At 53.8% G+C, this 18,985-nt stretch overlaps 2 protein-coding genes and 1 long non-coding RNA gene across 7 annotated transcripts; 1 reads left to right on the plus strand and 2 right to left on the minus strand.

Moving 5' to 3' along the window:
* Positions 1-2,408: 2,408 nt before the first annotated feature.
* MRPL4 (mitochondrial ribosomal protein L4) lies at positions 2,409-9,496 on the plus strand. Its single transcript, XM_047096524.1, has 9 exons — positions 2,409-2,729; positions 2,815-2,881; positions 2,968-3,118; positions 5,030-5,081; positions 6,027-6,144; positions 7,028-7,134; positions 7,232-7,341; positions 7,420-7,496; positions 8,624-9,496. The coding sequence occupies exons 1-9, from the start codon at positions 2,673-2,675 to the stop codon at positions 8,767-8,769; spliced, it is 885 nt and encodes a 294-aa protein (XP_046952480.1). The 5' UTR covers positions 2,409-2,672; the 3' UTR covers positions 8,770-9,496.
* On the minus strand, positions 9,293-13,391 carry LOC124524320 (uncharacterized). Its single transcript, XR_006965217.1, has 3 exons — positions 13,290-13,391; positions 12,772-12,882; positions 9,293-9,380 (listed from the first exon to the last, which is right to left on the minus strand). It is a non-coding gene; the product is annotated as an uncharacterized LOC124524320 (long non-coding RNA).
* Positions 13,392-15,055: 1,664 nt separating this feature from the next.
* Positions 15,056-18,923, minus strand: LOC124524319 (uncharacterized). 5 transcript variants are annotated; one of them, XR_006965215.1, is made up of 3 exons: positions 18,700-18,923; positions 17,277-17,423; positions 15,056-15,100 (listed from the first exon to the last, which is right to left on the minus strand). XR_006965215.1 is itself a non-coding variant. In XM_047096525.1 (3 exons), exons 1-3 carry the CDS (start codon positions 18,451-18,453, stop codon positions 16,318-16,320), a joined length of 606 nt encoding a protein of 201 aa, XP_046952481.1. In that variant the 5' UTR covers positions 18,454-18,923; the 3' UTR covers positions 15,770-16,317. The 5 variants fall into 5 exon arrangements, 1 of the variants encoding a protein (XP_046952481.1); XR_006965214.1 differs by lacking the exon at positions 15,056-15,100 and adding an exon at positions 15,770-16,783; XR_006965213.1 differs by lacking the exon at positions 15,056-15,100 and adding an exon at positions 15,770-16,945.
* Positions 18,924-18,985: the final 62 nt, after the last annotated feature.

Genomic DNA, 18,985 nt, shown 5'->3' on the forward strand with positions numbered 1-18,985 from the left:
AGACAGAGCATGAACGGGGTGGGGGCAGAGAGAGAGGGAGACACAGAATCGGAAACAGGCTCCAGGCTCCGAGCCATCAGCCCAGAGCCTGATGTGGGGCTCGAACTCACGGACCACGAGATCGTGACCTGGCTGAAGTCGGACGCTTAACCGACTGCGCCACCCAGGCGCCCCAACCCCCTAAATTTGAACCTGTGTCTAGGTGACTACAGTGTCATTGGGTAAATGATCTTTTTTTTTTTTTTTTCTTGTACCTTATGTGCCTGTGGCATCCAGGGGAATGGAGATCTTGAGACCCAGGAGACAAAGGGAGGGCTTTCTGTGTTTCTGGTAAGACCCCTGCAGCAGGGTGATTAGGAAAGGAATCCACTCAAGAAACACGTCCTGAGCCCCTACTGTGTTACAGAGCAAAATTTCTGTCCTGGGGGTTTATATTCTAATGGAGGAGACAGAGAAAAAGCATGAAAACCCAGGAAATTACAGAGGATGTTAGAAGATAAATACGGGTGGGAAAAAAAATAAGACAGGATAAGGGCCAGGAGTGGGGGTTACAGTTTTGAATAGGGTGTTCAGGACAGGCTTCTCAGAGGAGGTGACGTGTGAGCAAAGAATTGAAGGAGGTGAGAGATAGAGCCATGTGGAGCCCTGGGAAAAGTATGTTCCAGGATGAAGGAACAGTGTGAAGGCCCCGCAGTGGGTTCAAGTTGAAGGAGTTGCCATCAGGAAGGTCCAGCCGGCCGCCTCTGAGCCCTGCCACTCTCTCCCCACTCCTGGCCTTTGGAATCCTGTTTTTTCAGTCTGGAACACCTTTTCTCCTCTGGGTGAACTCCTGACGGACCCTCAAACCTTAGCTCTCAGGTTACAGCTTTAGGGAATTCACCTCTGAGATCCCTGCCCCCAGGGGTGAGGAGTTCTTCCTCTGGGCTTCCACAGACCCTGTAGATCTTCCTTCCCCTGTTTTGATTCTTCAGTCTTCTGCACTGCACTGTATCTTAATGTCTGCTGGATTTACCTACACAGTACACAGTAGGTGCCTAATAAATCATTAAGCAACTAAGTACTGTTCCATCGTTTGCTACATGAAACCCAAACTTCCCGGCAGAGGACAGACTTGTAAATCTGCCTTTGAAATCATAAACTGGTTCTGGGAGGAGACACATAGCTGTAGTAGCGGCTTTTGGGAGAGAACAGGGAGGGGCAGAGGTCAGAGACTGGAGGAGACATTTCATTCTAGTTATACTCTTGTAATTGTTCACATTTTCTTTACCCGGTGTGTGAGTCACCTACACAAACATAAAATGAATGAATAAAATTCTACAACATGAAGGATTTAAAGACCTTTTTCAATTACAAGGTGGGTGGAGCTTTAAATTCACATCCACAATTATTCTAGCAGGGATAAAGTACACAATGAAATACATTGTAAATTTTTGTTGCTATTACACAAAAATATCTATGATACATATCAGATGCAAAAAAAAAAAAAAAAAAAGCGCCCACATCTTTAGCACAGCATTCAAGTCTTCTGGGGTCCCCCTCATCCCTGCCTTGGCTCTTGCCTTGTTTTGATGACAAAACTTACCTTCAGTAACAATAATAATAACAATAATAATACCCCTTTAAGTGTTCACTTTGTGCAAGGCATGGAAGGCTTGGCCTTCAACACTTCATTGAAGTCTCATGACCTCTCCATTTTCCAGATGAGGAAACTGAGGTTGGCTCCCAGACCACGTTCTAGGCCACTGAGCTCCCCTCCTGGTCCAGGGCACCCTGGCAGCCGGGTGTTCAGACTTGGCGAGGCAGCGAAGCGAGGGGTTCGTGACGCCCTCTGGAGGTCGCGCGGGGAAAGTGGCCAAGAACCTAAAAATGAACATTTGCGTTTCGGTTGTAAGGATGCGCAACGAGGGAGGGAATCCAGGATCTGCGGACTCCCCACTTCGCTCTGTTTTCGGAGAGCGGTCTGACAGTGGACCGCACCCTGGCCTAGGAGGCGGAGAAGACAGACCTAATCTTTGGTTTGAGAGGGAACATACCCCTGCTCTGGGGGATCTGAGAGGAGAGGCACGGTCCCACAGGCTCAGTCCTAAGAGCTTTCTGTGGGAGATAAGGCCCTGCACTTAAACACACAAAAGCACGTTATCGGAAACCCCAAAACCACCTCAGAAATTCTAGGAAGATACATGGGACGCGGAGGGGCATGGAGGGCGTGACCGACACCAAAAGGGTAACGGTTATTGGTCATGTTCTCTTAAAGCCTGCCCCAGAACCGCCCAGCCATAGGCGGGGCCACTGTGCCAGGCTTAACGTTCATTGGCTGAACGAGGAGGGTGCCTTTCGGCGCGGAGGTCTCATTGGCTGGATTCCTGCTCTTAGGGGGCGGGACCCCAAGAAGAGCTGGGCGTGTGCAGGGGGCGCGGCTATTTGCTGCAAGTCGAGTTTCCAGGGGTCGCAGAGGGTCCTTTAGGCCAGGCGTGAAAGTTGGGCCTTGGGGATTAGTCTTGGGGCGGAGATGGAGGCACGCCGGGCCAGGCCCCGCCGTCTTCGCTCTTGCACACTCAGCTTTCCAGCGCCGAGCCGAGCGAGGTGGGCGGTGTCGCGGGAGTGATGTCATCACCGGGCGTCGCGCACACCCAGAGGAGCCGTGACCTCTCCGCGTGGGGGGCTGCGGGACAATGCTGCAGCTAGTGCGGGCCGGGGCGCGGGCCTGGCTTCGGCCCACCGGCTGCCGGGTGAGGCCCGAGACTGGGGACGGGATGGGAGGACAAAGGTTGGAGGTTCCGGGCGTCGTCGTTCACTCTCGTGCACGGTTTACAGGGCCTGAACGCGCTGGCGGAAGAGGCAGTGCACCCGGTGGCGAAGCCAGAGGCAGTAGTTAGCGCGGGTGAGGTTGTCAGGGTCGCCCTAGGAGGGGCGGCGACCGGGAGCCCTGACGCTCGGTCCTGACCCTTGACTTCCCAATCGCTTCAGGTCCCCAGGCGCCTGTGCTGCGCAGGTGCGAGCTCCCGGTCCCCGCGACCCGGCGTCCGGTGCAGGCCTGGGTGGAGTCCCTGCGGGGCTACCAGCAGGAGCGTGTGGGTCTGGCCGAACTGCACCCCGACGTTTTCTCCACGGCGCCCAGGTGAGTGAGAGTGAAATGGTGAACTGAGTGCCAGAAGGATGAGACGCGAGACTTTAGGAATCAGGATGATCTGGGCTCGAGCCTCGGTTTTTCCACCTGCCAAAGGGGGATATGATGATTTTCCCAGCTACAGAGTTGTGTGAGGTTGAGATCTAAGAGGTAACATCTACGAGGAGTTAAGTGACTGAGTTCATATCCTGCCTTCCCCTCTTATGCTTCAGTGTCCCCATTCTGTGAAACCTCAAGAGTTTGCTGTGATGATGAAGCAAGTTAATTCTGGCACAGCAGAAGTTCTATAGATACATTGATTATCGTTGCTGTTAATTGAGTTTTGTAAAAATGAGCATGACGATGGTTAAGCCCTTTCTATGTGCCTGGAATAGTCTATTTGCAGTTTGGTTAAGCAGACCGTCATAGCAACCCTGGGTTCAGTTATTCCTGCTTTGTAGATAAGAAAACTGAGAACACAGACAGGTTAAGAAATTTGCTTGGCATCACACAGCTTGTAAGATTTAGAGCCAGGATCTCAACCGTGTGTGGACCGACTCCTTGGGCTGGGTTATGGCTTGCCAAAGCATATGATACCTCTGAAGTGCATCATATCTGCCACATGATAAGTGCTGTTTATTTATTACTATTACTGGTATTGGTATGGTTTGCCCCCTACTTTTCCAGAGTCTCAAAGTCTCAATCTAGTAGAGGGTGACAAAATTAAATTTAAAACAACATGGGGCACTTGGGTGGCTCAGTTGGTGAAGCATCCAACTCTTGATCTCCGCTCAGGTCATGATCCCGCGGTTCGTGAGTTTGAGCCCTGAGCTGGGCTCTGTGCTGAGAGGGCAGAGCCTGCTTGGGATACTCACTCACTCTCTCCCTCTCCCTCTCTCCCCGCCCCCCCCCCCGTGCGCTCTCTCAAAATAAATAAACTTAAAGAAATTAAAAACAACATACTTTGCTTATTCTATAAATACTTAGGAAGCATCTGCTATGTGCCAGATTCCATTCTAGGTGTTGGGAATACAGCAGTGAATGAGCGCCAAGGTTGCCAATGTTGTTTACAGTCTAGAGCAGGGGTCAGCAAACTTCTCCCGTGAAGGGCCAGATAGGAAAATATTTTAGGCTTTGCAGGCTATAACGTCCCCATGGCAACTACTCATCTCTGTGGTGGAGCGCAACAGCAGCCACAGACAGTTTGTAAGCAAAAGCGGAGTTGTGTTCCAGTAAAACATATTGACAGGAACAGGCAGCAGGCCAGATTTGGCCTACTAGCCATAGTTTGCCAACCCCTGGCAGACTACCCTGGCAGTCGTGTCCGATGTAGCCACGTAACGTCAATCACACGTATAACTTAAATTTTGCTAGTAGCCACGTTTAAAAAAAAAAAAAGGAAGAAACAAGGATTTATTTTCTTTAACCTGCTGCGTCTACAATATCGTCATTGCAACACGTGGCACTGGCCACACTTCAGGCGTTCGATGACCACGCCTGTGACCAGTGTCTACTGAATGGGGTCACAGGGCTAGAGAGGCAAAGCAGCCCATAAAGAGGGTGGCAATGAGTAAGTTGGAAGCCTAGGAAGAGAGTAAGGTACTGGGAGAAGCAGGAAGAGGTGGCCCTCTTCCTAGCAAGGAGGCTCCTCTCGGAGATGTTGTTTGGGGCCGAGAAGGGACCAGCCAGGGGAAGAGCATTTCAGGCAGAGGGAACAGTGAGCGCAAAGGCATGGAGGCTGGACCCCATCTCACAGAATGGAGACGGAGCGGGCCTGGAGGTGGTGCGAGATGGGGCCGAGGGGGCGGGGCGCAGATCACACAGGGCCCTGGCACTGAAGGGAGGAGCCCCTGTTTGCATCTCGTGAGGTGGCGAGGACTTCAGTTGGAGGGGGGCCTTTCACATCCTGTTCGTTCTCCACAGGATGGATATCTTGCACCAGGTTGCCATCTGGCAGAAGAACTTCAAGAGAATTGTGAGTGCCTTGGGGGGGGGGGAGGGAGGAGGCTGGGGGAGGGAGGCCGAGGGAAGCTCCTGGACTGCTAGGCTCAGGCCTTCTCTTCTCTCCTGAACCATTCGCCGATGGGTTACTTGCCAGGTGTTTTCTGAACACCCATTGTGCATTAGATGAGACACTGGGCTGGTGGACAAGACAGGCACGATCTCTATCCTCGCGAAACTCGTAGTCTAGTCGGAGAGGTGAACTTGAGTCGAGTAGTCATGCCTGTAAATACATGATTAGGGAAGACGTCCCAGAGGAAGAGACATTTAACCTCGGGTGCGTGGTAGGTGCTAACTAGGTAAAGGGGGGCAGTGGCGCTAACGGGAGCGGCACATGCAAAAGTCCTGCGGCAGGGACAGAAGGGAGCCTCGTGTGGTCACAGAGGTCAGCAGGAGCGATGGTGAATAGTTTGGAGTTTTTGCCAAGTGCATTGAAGAAGCCGTTATCAATCAGGATCTCTTTGTTTCCCTTCTGCTTATCTCAGAAATCTAGGGAGTCCTCCTCCCTGGTCCACCCTGGTCCTAGAAATGAGGTCTTCAGCCTGGCATTGGAAATCCCTCACCCCATACCTCTCCCCGATTTTCTCGAGCCTCTGCACACACCTTTCCCTATGCCACACCTTCCTTTCAGTTGCCACCACATTGAAATCATTCAAAAACTACCGAGCGCCTGCTGTGTGCCAGGCAGCAGAGAGGCTGCTGACATTCTGGAGTGGATGAGGGAACTCTTGATTTCTTTATCCTTCACTCCCTCCCGAAGTGCTGTGTGCTTGTCCCGGCCCCCTAATCTCTGTGCCTCCTGCCGGGCTCCCCAGCCCCAGTCTACCCGGCTCGCTGCTGTATTCCCAGGCCTGGTGCCTTTAAGCCGCGACAGTGTCTGCCTCGGGAACCTGACCCTCTCCTCCCTTTGTGCCTGCAGAGCTACGCCAAGACCAAGACTAGGGCCGAGGTGAAGGGTGGGGGCCGGAAGCCCTGGCCACAGAAGGGCAGTGGGCGTTCTAGGCATGGCAGCATCCGCTCCCCGATCTGGCGAGGAGGTGAGCGGGGCAGGGAGGGGAGGGGCCCTGGGTGATTCTGCGCACACATCTGGGGTGATATCTCGTCAGTCCCATTCCTTCTACCTGGGCAGGGGCAGCAGGACTCAGGCCCACGGACCTCACTGCCCATGTGCGGATCAGAGACCTGAGAGTCCACCTTCCCAGCCCTCCCCAGCTCTGGCCTTAGCGTCTCTCATCAGACTATGGCCACAGCCCCTTTTGGCCCTAACTCCCGTCTCACTTCTCGTGGCCCACACTTCACACAGCACCCAGGGTGCTCTTCCTAAACCTCCCAGTCCCTGTAGCCTTTGTGGGAAGTCTGAGCTCCCTACCTTGGCATTCCAGGCACGGGTGCCTGCAGACCCCCCCCTTGTCCCTCCACATCCTCTCTGACCAGACACAGCTGATTCCGTGTCCTCTCTCACCTCCCGTGGCCAATGCCTCTCATCCTTATGATGTGTTTGGGCTGTGCCTCCCCCAGGAAGCCCTCCCTGACCTCCTTTGGGCCCCTGACCCCCAGCAACTCCTCGTGCTGCTCCGAAAAGAGAGCCCCGATTCCCTCTGCTGTTGAGCCTGTGTCTGAATATGAATGACATGAGGGCAGGGCTCCTGTCCATCTTGTTCCCTGCCGCACTCCCAGGGCCCGGAAGAGGATCCCCACTCAGGGTTTGACAGCTGAGGAAATCGAGGCCCAGTGAGGCACAGTCACCTGTCCCAGGTGATCCTCAATCCAACATCCCCTCCCCATCTCTACCCGAGGCCCTGTCCTCTTTGCCGGTTCCGTTTGCCTGCGGGCAGCCTCCCTACACCAGCCATCGTGACCGATTTCTGCCCCCAAGCCCAGCGGGGGTCCTCACCTGTTCGCACACCTCTGTCTCTGCAGGAGGCATTGCCCACGGCCCCCGGGGCCCCACGAGCTACTACTACATGCTGCCCATGAAAGTGCGGGTTCAGGGCCTCAAGGTGGCTCTGACTGTCAAGCTGGCCCAGGTACAGGCCCGATCCCGCCAGGGGCCGCGGGGGTCCTAGGGTGTGGGCTGTGGGGGCCGAGCCGTGGGGGGCTCAGACTGTCCTTTCTTCCTAACAGGATTACCTGCACATCGTGGACTCCCTGGAGCTGCCCACCTCGGACCCCCAGTACCTGACGGAGCTGGCCCGCTACCGCCACTGGGGGGACTCCGTGCTCCTGGTGGACGTGTGAGGGTGCGGGGAGAGCGGGGGTGGGGGTGCTGGGCGCTGTCCTCTGCCGCGCTCACCTTCTGGCCTCCGTTTCAGAGCACACGAGGACATGCCTCAGAACGCCGTGGCCGCCACCTCCGGGCTCAAGACCTTCAACCTGATCCCGGCCGTCGGTGAGCAGAGGGCCCTGGTTCTTCCCCCTAGGCCCCCAAGAGTCCATGGGCCAGTTCAAGTTCGATACCTGCCACTCACTCAGCAGCTGAGTGGCCTTGGGCAGTGGCCACCCTCCCCCAGCCAGCCCTCAGCTTGCCCAAACGGAGCATCGGGAAAATGGCACCCTTAAGGAAAGGCTCTGAGGTTGCGTCTGTCCCAGCTCGGGCCTCGGTGCTCGGCACAGAGTAAGCGTGAGGGCTGCCGGCTCTGCTCATCTGGCTCCTTAGAGAGGCTGCGAGGTGGGATCCATCCCACCCGTCACTACCTTGACTCGGCCCCAAGAGCTCTCTCTTGGTGTCCTGATTGAGGTCTGGCTGCCTCCCTGACAGCTGCTTCCGGGGTCGGGGGTGGGGGTCTCATAGGCACCTTGGCACGAGAACTCCTTCCTTCCCGTGGCTCAGGCCACAGAGCATGCCGTCAGCCTCTGCTCCCGTCCCTACTACCTCCCCCTGTCAGCTCTGAGTTTAAACATATCCAGAATTCGACCACTTCTTTCCACCCAGCACCCCCATCTCCCTCCTGGACCGGTGGGGTCACCTCTGCCCTGGTCCCTGGTTCCTGCTCCGTTCCGCACTCTGTTCTCCCCTGCGGCCACCAGAGGGCGCCCGTGCGACCTGAGTCCAGCTCCTCCCGCCTCTGCCCCCAGCCCTCTCCGGGTCCCACCTCCCTCTGGGTCAAAGCCCAAGTTCTTCCCGAGGCCCACAGGATCCCGCACGACTTGCCCCATCCTCTCCCTGCCCTGGCCATCCCCCCCCCACCCCTCCACCTCCCGACTAACCGCAGGTGCACAGGCCTCCCGCAGTACGTTGTTTACACATCTGCTGTGGTTATGGTCAGTGCCTCCCAGCACGAGGTGGGAATCACAGCCCGAGCGCAGGGCAGGGCCAGGCACGCAGGAGGCTCTCGATGACAAGTTGGGCTGAGGACAGTCCCTTGCCCGGGGTCTTGCCATCAGTGAGCAGCTAGACTGCAAGATTCGTGACCCCACGCCAGACCATGGTGCCTCTAGGGGAATACGGGAGGGAAAGGGACCCCGGGTGTGGTAGGGCACCCCAGCCTCTACTGCACCTCTTCCCCCGCCCCCCAGGCCTGAACGTGCACAGCATGCTCAAACACCAGACCCTGGTCCTGACCCTGCAGACGGTCGCCTTCCTGGAGGAGAAGCTGCTCTGGCATGACTCCCGCTACACGCCGCTCTACCCCTTCCGCCTGCCCTACCGGGACTTCCCCTGAGCCGTGACCCTGTGCACCTCAGGGCCCATCGGCCGCCCTCTCCCTGGACCGCTCCACGCGGGCGCCTGCTGAGCCGGGCCAAGCCGCCAGCGGGCCTGGGAGCCTTGTGCCCACCCTGTGAGGGCAGAGCCGCACCGCCCCAACCCCCCCCCCCCATCCCAGTAGGAAGCTGAAGGCCACACAGTGCCTGAGCGGTGTCACTACCAGGAAGAGGCGACTTGGCAGACAGCCCGACTGAACTTTGGCCCCCATTTTCTCTTTCATTTTGAAGATCAATTTTATTTTTTAATCAAAGGAGAGAAACAGAACAGCACATTGTCATTTTGTAAATAACTCCATGTGGCAAGTCAAGCTCTTTCCGGAGTGCTAGGCGCTGCTGGGTACCTCTCCTGGGGACAACCTCAGGGCTGTCGATAGCAGCGACACAGTCAGCTTTCCCAGGGCAACTCAGACTCGAGGAACCAGGGGCACTGGTGTCATTAGGAGCCCGCTCCTGGTGCGTCCCCATTCCCAAGCACTGGCACCAAGAATTCACGTCCCTGATGGGGTTTGTGGTGCCATTGGTCATGGTCCTTCATGCCAAGCAGTGGGTTTGAGTCTAAAAACCGGATCTAAAAATGGGAAGTGGAGACCTGAGCTGTCGTCATAATGATTTCCCCTAAGCAGAGTCTGAATCCATGTGGTCTATAAATGAGTGAATAAACACGTTTTTTTAAAAACACCAAAACAGTATCCTAATGCTTTTTTCTCTTCTATTTAAAAAAAAAAATTTTTTTTAAGTTTTATTTCCTTATTTTGAGAGAGAAAGCACGAGCAGGGAGGGGCAGAGAGAGAGAATCTGAAGCAGGCTCCACACTCTGCGTACAGCCCAGTGTGGGGCTCGAACCCACAAACCACGAGATCATGACCTGAGCAGTAACCAGGAGTCAAACACTTAGCCAACTGAGCCATCCAGGCACCCCCTCCCTTTTTTAATATTTACTTATTGTCATGAGAGAGTGCACAAGTGGGTAAGGGGCAGAGAAAGAGAGAATCTGAAGCAGCCTCCGGGCTCCAAGCTGTCAACACAGAGCCCATCGCAGGGCTTGAGCCCACGAACGGTGAGATCATGACCTGAGTTGGACAGTTAACCGACAGAGCCACCCAGGCGCACCCCCCCCCCCCCAAACCGGTATCCTAACTCTTGAGTCTGCTGTTTGCTCCCCCAGTTAATCTTTAAAAACAGTCCTAACACAGACTGCGATGTGGTCAATCTCTTTAAAGTTCTCCAGAACTGCCACCTGTGGATGTAGGCCCGGCCAGGCCAGGTGGCCGCGGTGACCACCCATGGGCTGGGCTGCCCCTGGCCAAAAACATCTCTGGAATGCCTCTCTAGGGAGTGCCTTCAGAGCTCATAACACATTCTTTGAAAATCCTCTGCGGATACAAACTTTGATCCCTTAAAGCACCAGATTTGACTAAGTAAAAAAGCCACTTGGAGCCAGTAGTTAAGAAGGGGTGCAGAGGGCGGGTGGGAAAACATTGCTTGGGCCAAAGCCAAACTGTTAACCTACCTCTCCCTGCGCGTCTGGCCGGCCACGCGGGGACACGAGGCTTCGGGTAAGACCCAGCTGTTCTGATGGTGCCCAGACTACTCTAGATCTTTCTAGCTACAAGTAAGGCCGTGGAGTTATCTACCTTACAGCGGTCAGGCAACAGCAAGGCCAACCTCTGCCCACATAGACTGTGAAAAGAAGGGTCAGAACCTGTCCCGCCACACCGGAGACCCCAGCCAGACCAAGGATGGAAAAAGGCATTAGGAAAACGACCTGATTGGGGCGCCTGGGCTCTGTGCTGACAGCTCAGAGCCTGGAGCCTGTTTCGGATTCTGTGTCTCCCTCTCGCTCTCTCTGCCCCTTCCCTGCTCGTGCTCTGTCTCTGTCTCTCTCTCGAAACTAAACATTAAAAAAAGGAAAAAAAACAAAAACAAAATCCGATAACTAAAACGCGCTTTCCAATAATCAGGAGGCAGTATGAATATGTACACATTAGTTTTCCAGCACTGTCTTAACCAAGTACCACAGCCTGGGGGAGGTGAAACAACAGAAATGTAGTGTCTCATGGTTCTAGAAGCTAGGAATCTAAGATCAAGGTGTCGGCAGGGTTGATTCCTTCTGAGGCTGTGAGGGAGAGTCTGTCCCAACCTCTTCCTTCCCCTGGCTTCTGGGCATCTGCTGGCAAACCTTGACGTTACATGGCTGGTAGTCATTCCAAGGTCTGCCCTCATCTTCGAATGGCAATGTCTCTGTGTATGTGTCCAGGTTTCTCCTTTTTAGTTTATTTATTTTTTTTATGTATTTATGGGGGGGGGGGGACAGAGAGAGAGGGAGAGAGAATCCCAAGCAGGCTTTGCACTGTCAGTGTGGACCCCGATGTGGGGCTCGAATTCATGAACCGTGAGATCACGACTTGAGCCAAAGCCAAGAGTCAGACACTTAACTGAGACACTCAGGTGCCCCTGGGCACCATCCCCCCCCCCGTTTTTTTAATGTTTACTTAATGTGCACGAGCAGGGGAGGGTGGATCCGAAGCTCAGTGCTGACATCAGAGAGCCCAGTGTGGGGCTCGAACCCATGAACTGTGAGTTCACGACCTGAGCCGAAGTCGGACGCTTAACCGACTGAGCCACCCAGGCGCCTTAGATTCCCCCCTTTTATAAGGACGCCAGTCATGTTGAGTTCGTTCCACCACCCCCCCACCCCAACCTCATCTTAATCATTCCCAGATACTGAGGATTAGTGCTTTTTTTTTTCTTTTTCCTTGCAGGAAGGAGAGATAGTTGGACCCATGATTGCCTGTGTTTGAAATTCTCTATAATAAGCCTTTCTGAAAAGAGAGAGACGGCGGTGCCTGGGTGACTCAGTCATTTGAACCCCCAACTCTTGATTTTGGCTCAGGTCACGATCCCAGCGTCATGGGATCGAGCCCCACATGGGGCTCTGTGCTGACAGCACAGAGCCTGCTTAGGATTCTTTCTCTCCCTTTCTCTCTCTGCCCCTCCCCTGCTCTTTCTCTCTCTCTCAAAAATAAATAAAACTAATAAACATTAAAAGAGAGAGAGAGATGGGGGCGCCTGGGGGGCTCACTTGGTTAAGCGTCCGACTTCAGCTCAGGTCATGATCTCACGGTCCGTGAGTTCGAGCCCCGTGTCGGGCTCTGTGCTGACAGCTCAGAGCCTGGAGCCTATTTCAGATTCTGTGTCTCCCTCTCTCTCTGCCCCTCAGCTGTTCATGCTCTGTCTGTCTCTGTCTCAAAAATAAATAAACGTTAAAAAAAATTAAAAAAAAATAAACATAAAAAAAAGAGAGAGAGAGAGAGAGAGAAAGAAAGAAAGAGAGAAAGAAGGAAACTGAAAGCAAAATCGAGCCACTGGGGCTGGGATCAGACTCCCCGGAAACACAGGGGCGAAAGGCAGGCAGCTTTGATGGTGGATTTAGGGTGTCTACTTATTGGGGGTCGGCACGGAGGCCCACTGGGCGGGGATGAGGGAAGGGCCACAACCAGACCAAAGATGTCCCCACTCCAGTGAAAGGGTGTCTAGGAAAGAAAGCCTCAGAGCACCTCCTCCCAAACACATACCCACCAATCCACCAGGAGTGGATTAAAGTTAACACACTGCTGGGTCATCCAAAGAGGGCGAAGCCACCAGCTGTCATGTCCCCACCCGGGCAGGAGGGATCCAAAGGCTAGTGAGAAGGGGCGAGGCAGACAGAAGAGTTGACAGCAGAGAGACCAGACCCTTTCTCCCCCCCACCGAGGCCTCCAGCCTGGAGAGGGCTCCCATCCAACGTTGAGCCAAGTTCGGAGGCGTGACTATGCCACCGACCTGAGCCTGAGTCCCGGGCAGAATTCTCAGCCGGGGGGGGGGGGGGGGGAAGGTTCCACCACAGAATAAAGGGGCGAAAGAGGAAGCGAAGTTGTGTTTTGACTGAGATGTCAACAGCATGAATTTTTCTGCCTTACCAGCTAGGGCTGCGAGGACGAAATGTGATGTATCGACCAGATCGGTGGCAACACAGAGGAAATGTGTATTTCTGCCTGGGAAGTTGGAGGCGAGATTCTCAGAGCTGAGTCCTAATGAAACAGACACAGCGACTGCTACTACCTGTTCTGGCTCTGTGCTCGTCGGGCGCTGCATCCACACTGTGTTAGCGGAACCCCATGGCCGCCCTTTGAGGTTTGGGTTACCATCCCATTCTACAGCTGAGGCCATCAAGGCGCAACCAGGGAAAGGGGCTTGCTCAAGGTCACAGCTTATGACAGGGGCTGTCAGCATCCTGACCACAACCCTTGACACCTGCTGTCCCCCCAACCGTCAGTGCCACGGGACCATGGTGGGTTTGTCTGCTGGGCAGGTCAGAAGGACTGGGGACCCACAATGATATATCACTTCCTCCTGCCCCGGTAGGATGGCAATAATAACAGTAATCACAAAACAGAAAATGGGGGCAAAATACAGGAATCCCTAAAATGTCACTTACTGGATGCCAGTGGAGCTTTAAAAAGCCTTCTGTGCCTGGGTGGCTCAGTCAGTTGAGCGTCCCACTTTGGCTCAGGTCACGATCTCGTGGTTTGTGGGTTCAGGCCCCCCGTCGGACTCTGTGCTGCCAGCTCAGAGCCTGGAGCCTGCTTCAGATTCTGTGTCTCCTTCTCTCTCTGCCTCTCCCCCACTTGTGCTCTGTCTCTCTCTCTCAAAAATAAATAAAATGTAAAAAAAAAAAAAATTGAAAACAGACAATAGTATCGATGAGGATGTGCAGAAAGTAGAATTCTAAAAAAATTTTTTTAACGTTTATTTATTTTTGAGAGACAGAGACAGAGAGACAGAGCATGAGCAGGGATGGGGCAGAGAGAGAGGGAGACACAGAATCCGAAGCAGGCTCCGGGCTCCGGGCTCCGGGCTGTCAGCGCAGAGCCCGACGCGGGGCTCGAACTCACAAACCGCGAGATCATGACCTGAGCCAAAGTCAGACCCTCAACCGTCCGAGCCACCCAGGCGCTCCCCCCCCCAGCAATTGCACGTCTAAGTATAATCCCGAAAGGACTGAAAAAATTTTCATACCAACACTTGCACATGAACGTGCATAGCAGCATGATTCAGGGTAGCCAAAAGGGAGAAACAACCCAAATGTCCATCAGCTGGTGAATGAATAAAGCAAAGGTCCTATCTCCATACAATGCAATATTATCCAGCCCTAAAAAGAAATTCAGTATAGGGGCGCCTGGGGGGCTCAGTTGGTTGAGTCCGACTCTTAAGTGGGTGTGGAGCCCACTTAATAAAAAAATTTTAATTTAGGGGCGCCTGGGTGGCGCAGTCGGTTAAGCGTCCGACTTCAGCCAGGTCACGATCTCGCGGTCTATGAGTTCGAGCCCCGCGTCGGGCTCTGGGCTGATGGCTCGGAGCCTGGAGCCTGTTTCCGATTCTGTGTCTCCCTCTCTCTCTGCCCCTCCCCCATTCATGCTCTGTCTCTCTCTGTCCCAAAAATAAATAAACGTTGAAAAAAAAAAATTAAAAAAAAAAATTTTAAATTTAAATTTAAAAAAAGGAAAACGTATTAATACATGCTACAACATGGACGAAACGTTATGCTAAACATCACGAACATTATGCTAAGGGAAAGAGTCCAAACACAAAAGGCCACGTAGTGTGTGATTCCACTGATAGGAAATGTCCAGAATGTGCAAGCCCATAGAGACAGCAGATTAGTGGTTGCCAGGGGCTGAGAGGAGAGAGGATTGGGAGGTACCAGGTTTTTGGGGATGGTGATGGAAATATTCCAGAATCATATACTGGTTGTACAAGATTGTGAATACACAGGAAAATTTTTAAAGGGCAAAAAGTAAGTTTTGTATTGTGAATTTGTCTCAAATATATATATATATATATATATATATATATATATATATATATATACATACATATATATATACACACACACACATATATACACACATATATATACATATATATACACATACGTGTATATATATGTATATACACACACACACACACACACACACACACACACACACACAGCATATAAATGTAAATTGGTATAGCCACTTTGAAAACTAGTATTGTGGGTTTCCCCCAAAATTAAAAATAGTACTACCGGGGTGTCTGGGTGGCTCAGTCGTTCTAGCGTCCAACTTCGGCTCAGGTCACGATCTCATGGCTTGTGGGTGCGAGTCCCGTGGCGGGCTCTGTGCTGACAGCTCAGAGCCTGGAGTCTGCTTCGGATTCTGTGTCTCCCTCCCTCTCTCTGCTCCTTCCCCAGCTCACACTCTCTCTCTCGAAAATAAATAAATATTAAATTAAAAAAAATAGTAAAAAAAAAAGATATCTACACCCCCATGTTACTGCAGCATTATTTACAATACCCAAGACATGGAAACAACCTAAATGTCCATCAATGTATGAACGGATATATATAGATAGATATAGATATATAGATATAGATATATACTATATACATACGCACACACACATAAATATGTATACACATATATAACTGACATATAGTATGCATGTATATGCGTATACATATAAGTGTATACACACACATATACACAACGGAATACTATTCGTCCATAAAAAGAAGGAAATCTTGCCATTTGCTACGTCACAGATGGACCTTGAGGTCATTACGCTAAGTGAGATAGGTTAGAGAATGACAAATACTGCATGACCTCACTTACATGTGGAATCGTAAAAGCAACAACAACAACACAACAACAACAAAAACAAACCACTTGAGGAGGACCTGTGTGGCTCAGCTGGTTAAGCGTCCCATTTCAGCTCTGGTCAGGATCTCGTGTTTGTGTGATCCTGCATAAGGCTCTGTTCTCAGTGTGGAGCCTGCCTGGAATTCTTTCTCTACGCCCCGCCCTCTCTCTCAAAATAAATAAATCAACTATAAAGCAAAACAAAAGAAACACCTGAATTTACATACAGAACAGATTGGTGGTTGCCAGAGGCAGGGGGTGGGGGAAATGGGTGAAGCGGGTCAAAGGGTACAAACTTCCGGTTACAAGGTAAATAGGTCCTGGGATGCGATGGACAGCCCGGTGACCAAAAACTGTTTAAATAAATGAATAGAAATGTACATATGGAGTAACGAAGTATTAGGCAGTTGACATTCCTGGAGGAGCTTCGACTGAGCGAGGCACAGGATTGGCGTAAAAAGTCCGCCCATCTCCAAGGGGTTCCTCAGTGAGACTGAACCACAGTGGCCCCCAAAGGAGGTCTCCATACTAACCCACAGCTTTCCTGGTTGCCTTCCCCGACTCCCCCCAAACCCCCATCCCAGGTATAAACTGCCAGAACACCAAGTTTGGTTCCAGGGGCTGCTTTTGGGGAGAACGTCCACTAAAACAGCCGCTACGTTGTCAGAGCCTGGATCCAAATCCCCAATCTGCTCCTCCTGTCACAACCTTGTGGGTGAAATGCTCTGAGAACCTCCTGTAAAAGCGGTGGGAAGGAAATTCTGGGCTAGAGGAACAGCATGTTCAGAATGCTCGGGGACAAAAGAAATTCACTGAAGCTGCCAGGAAGGGCGGGGTGGCCACGCCACAGCTCAGAGTGAAGGGAGAGCAGGGGCCAGGCCACAAAGCGGGACATGAGTCCGTGGCCTCTAGTCTGTAGTGGGTCCACTCACTGGACTGCCCAAGACTGCCTGGCACCCGGGAGGAAGCCTTGCCCTTCCTGGCAACTTCAGCGAAGGGCTGGGGAGCCTCCGCTTTCCTTTTCCTAGAGGGAACACAAAGGAAATGTGAGACCAGGAGGCGGACGCTCCTCTCGCTACCCTGGCCCCCATTACCACCCCATCTTCATTTCAGGAAATGGCTCTCCGTCTTCCCAGGGGACCTAGGCCAGAACCAAGAAGTCATTCTTAACTCCGCTCTGTCCTCATGTCCCAGCAAGCACAGGTGACCTTGCCACCAAAACGGATGTCAGATCACTTCTCCGATGGCACTGCCCAGAGCAAGGGCCCATTATTACCCACCTCGACTAGAGTAGTCACCTCCTCTCTGGCCTCCTGTCCTCCCTGGCCCTGGGACATAGCCCCTGCTGTCTCAGGAGGGTGCCTATAAACACTGGAGCTGGGGCTGTCCCTCCTCCATGGCTCCCACCTCACTGGGAAGAAAAGCCAAAGTCCTCTGCCGACTGACAAGCATGCCGGGCACCATCTCCTCCCTGCCCTCGTTTCCTCCTCCCTTCCTTACTGCACTCCAGTCATATGGGCCTCCAGGCTGTCCCTACCTCAGGGTCTTTGCACATTCAGCACTCTCTGTCTGGTATCTTCCCTCCCTGATATTGTCACAGGAGCCTCCTCACTTCCCCGTGTCTTTGCTCAAATGTCGCCTTCTCAGTCTTTCCCAGAGTACTCTACTTAAAAGTTCATTAACCCTCACATTCCCTATCCCTCCTATTCTATTTCCTCTCGGCACTAATCACCAACACTCACCCCATATATTTTTGTTTCTTATCGGTCCTCCCACGTTGGAACCATCTCTGCACAATGACGAAATGTTTGTCTTTCCTTTTCACTGCCCTGTCGCCAGCTCTCGAAAGGATTTCTATCACAGCAGGCACCCACTGAACACCGCAGGGCCTGTCGGGAGAGATCCGAAAGAACCGCGCTTTTATGGCTGCAAGGAAGACTCGGGCCGCGCGGGGGAGCTCGCCGCCCGCGCACTGTGGACCAAAGTCCAGAGACCCATTGCGGAAAGCCCGAGAAAAATCCGCCGGAAAATAACCCCCCCTCTCCCTCCCGCACAGGATTTTCCCAGTCCCTTCGAGGTTTGGGGCGTCCCTGGTCCTACCCTGCACCTTTGCCCAGGCAGTTCGGGGAGGGATTTCAGCACCCACCACACCCCGCGTAGGAAGATCCCCGTGGAAATCCCTTAGGAATCATCAGGGCAGGAGAAGGGATGCTTTTCTAGCTGATGAGTGACTCGAAGCCCTATCCTCCGAAGGAAGGGCTCGAACGTCCCCTGGGCTCCCTCCCTTCCCCTTCTGCTGCGCGACCTCCCTGGCCCCTCAGAGGTCTCCATGGCGACGCGGCGCGCATCCCACAACAGGAAGTCTTAGGCGGCGTGGCTAAGCGCTGGGAGACCCCAGGGCCCCCAGCCTCGACGTGGTAGATGCCAAGCCTTGGGGTCACACGCGTAGGCCGTGGCCTTGGGGTGGGGGGCGCGGCGGCGGTCTATAGACACAATCCCTCCCCCCACGCCCCTTCCTAATGGAACTAGCCCCAGCAAATATCCGCACAATATACCGCTGGCGCCCAGAGTTCAAGTTCCAAGAGCCAGGTGCAGCGCTTGGAGTTTGACCGCCTCCTCTCCTCGCCCCACTTCGGGGCGTAGTTGTTTCCCTGTGGAAAGGAAGGGTCCGAGCGCCCCCTCTCCATTCAAGGTGTGCTACCTCAGTTTCCCCGAGGGGCCTGGGGACGGCAGCGGGGACCTCGGCGCGTCAGGACCACGCGGCTTCCTTCCTTTTTCTGGAGCTGTAAAGACGCCCCCGCGGCGGAGGCCGAAAGGAGAAGCGCGGCCGCGGGGGCGGCCGGGGGGGGGGTGCGATGCAGGGCCCCGGACGTGATGACGCCTCGAGTCCTCACCCCATGGTTTCGCGGACCCTTGCATGCGCCCAGGCTTGCTCCTGCCGCTTCTTGGGAAATCTGTCAGCTGAGCAAGGGCTTGCCCCTTGGGGGAGGGGCACCCTTGATAGAGAGTGCCCCGAAGAGATTCCTGGGTCCCCACCCTAAAGAGTGATCGTCCACTCGGTTAAAGAGGCCTGCATGCGCTGGACAGTCAGCCGAGTTCGAACCTCCTCGCCGCTCGGAGGCTCGGTTTACCCCTCTGTGGAATGGGCACAATAACAGTCCCTACCGTCCAGGGTAGTTGGCGGTATTCCGTAGAGCGCTTAGAGCAGCGGCACCGCAGCACCGCGGTGAGCCCGGCCCCGGGACCGAACCTGTCGCACCGGGAGCAGCCCCCCCCCCCCCCTGAGCTCGCCCGGCCGCCGCGCCCCTCGTTGCTTCAGTTTGGAAATTCCAGCGCTCCAGCGGCCAACGAGGGGGGACAACGCGACTTAGGCTCGGCACCCTTTCAATCCGGAAATGCCGGAGCCCTCGTTCCGGAGGGGAAGGCGCGAGGTTTCCGGGAAAGTAGCACC

Source organism: Lynx rufus, unplaced genomic scaffold (genome assembly GCF_022079265.1).
Source record: "Lynx rufus isolate CCGP_SWC_20201006 ecotype Redwood Valley unplaced genomic scaffold, mLynRuf1.p SCAF_4, whole genome shotgun sequence".
In the NCBI taxonomy this organism is placed as follows: domain Eukaryota; kingdom Metazoa; phylum Chordata; class Mammalia; order Carnivora; family Felidae; genus Lynx; species Lynx rufus.

What these genes read in the sequence shown, in the direction of transcription:
- LOC124524319 (XM_047096525.1), bottom strand. Translation starts at nt 18,453, where the DNA reads ATGCAAGGGTCCGCGAAACCATGGGGTGAGGACTCGAGGCGTCATCAC. An exon ending in GGCCCCTCGGGGAAACTGAG is followed by an intron (nt 17,424 to 18,235) that starts GTAGCACACCTT and finishes CTCTCCCGACAG; the next exon opens with GCCCTGCGGTGTTCAGTGGG. An exon ending in AAGAAACAAAAATATATGGG is followed by an intron (nt 16,559 to 17,276) that starts GTGAGTGTTGGT and finishes TGTTCCCTCTAG; the next exon opens with GAAAAGGAAAGCGGAGGCTC.
- MRPL4 (XM_047096524.1), top strand. Translation starts at nt 2,673, where the DNA reads ATGCTGCAGCTAGTGCGGGCCGGGGCGCGGGCCTGGCTTCGGCCCACC. An exon ending in AGAAGAACTTCAAGAGAATT is followed by an intron (nt 5,082 to 6,026) that starts GTGAGTGCCTTG and finishes TTGTGCCTGCAG; the next exon opens with AGCTACGCCAAGACCAAGAC. An exon ending in CAACCTGATCCCGGCCGTCG is followed by an intron (nt 7,497 to 8,623) that starts GTGAGCAGAGGG and finishes CCCGCCCCCCAG; the next exon opens with GCCTGAACGTGCACAGCATG.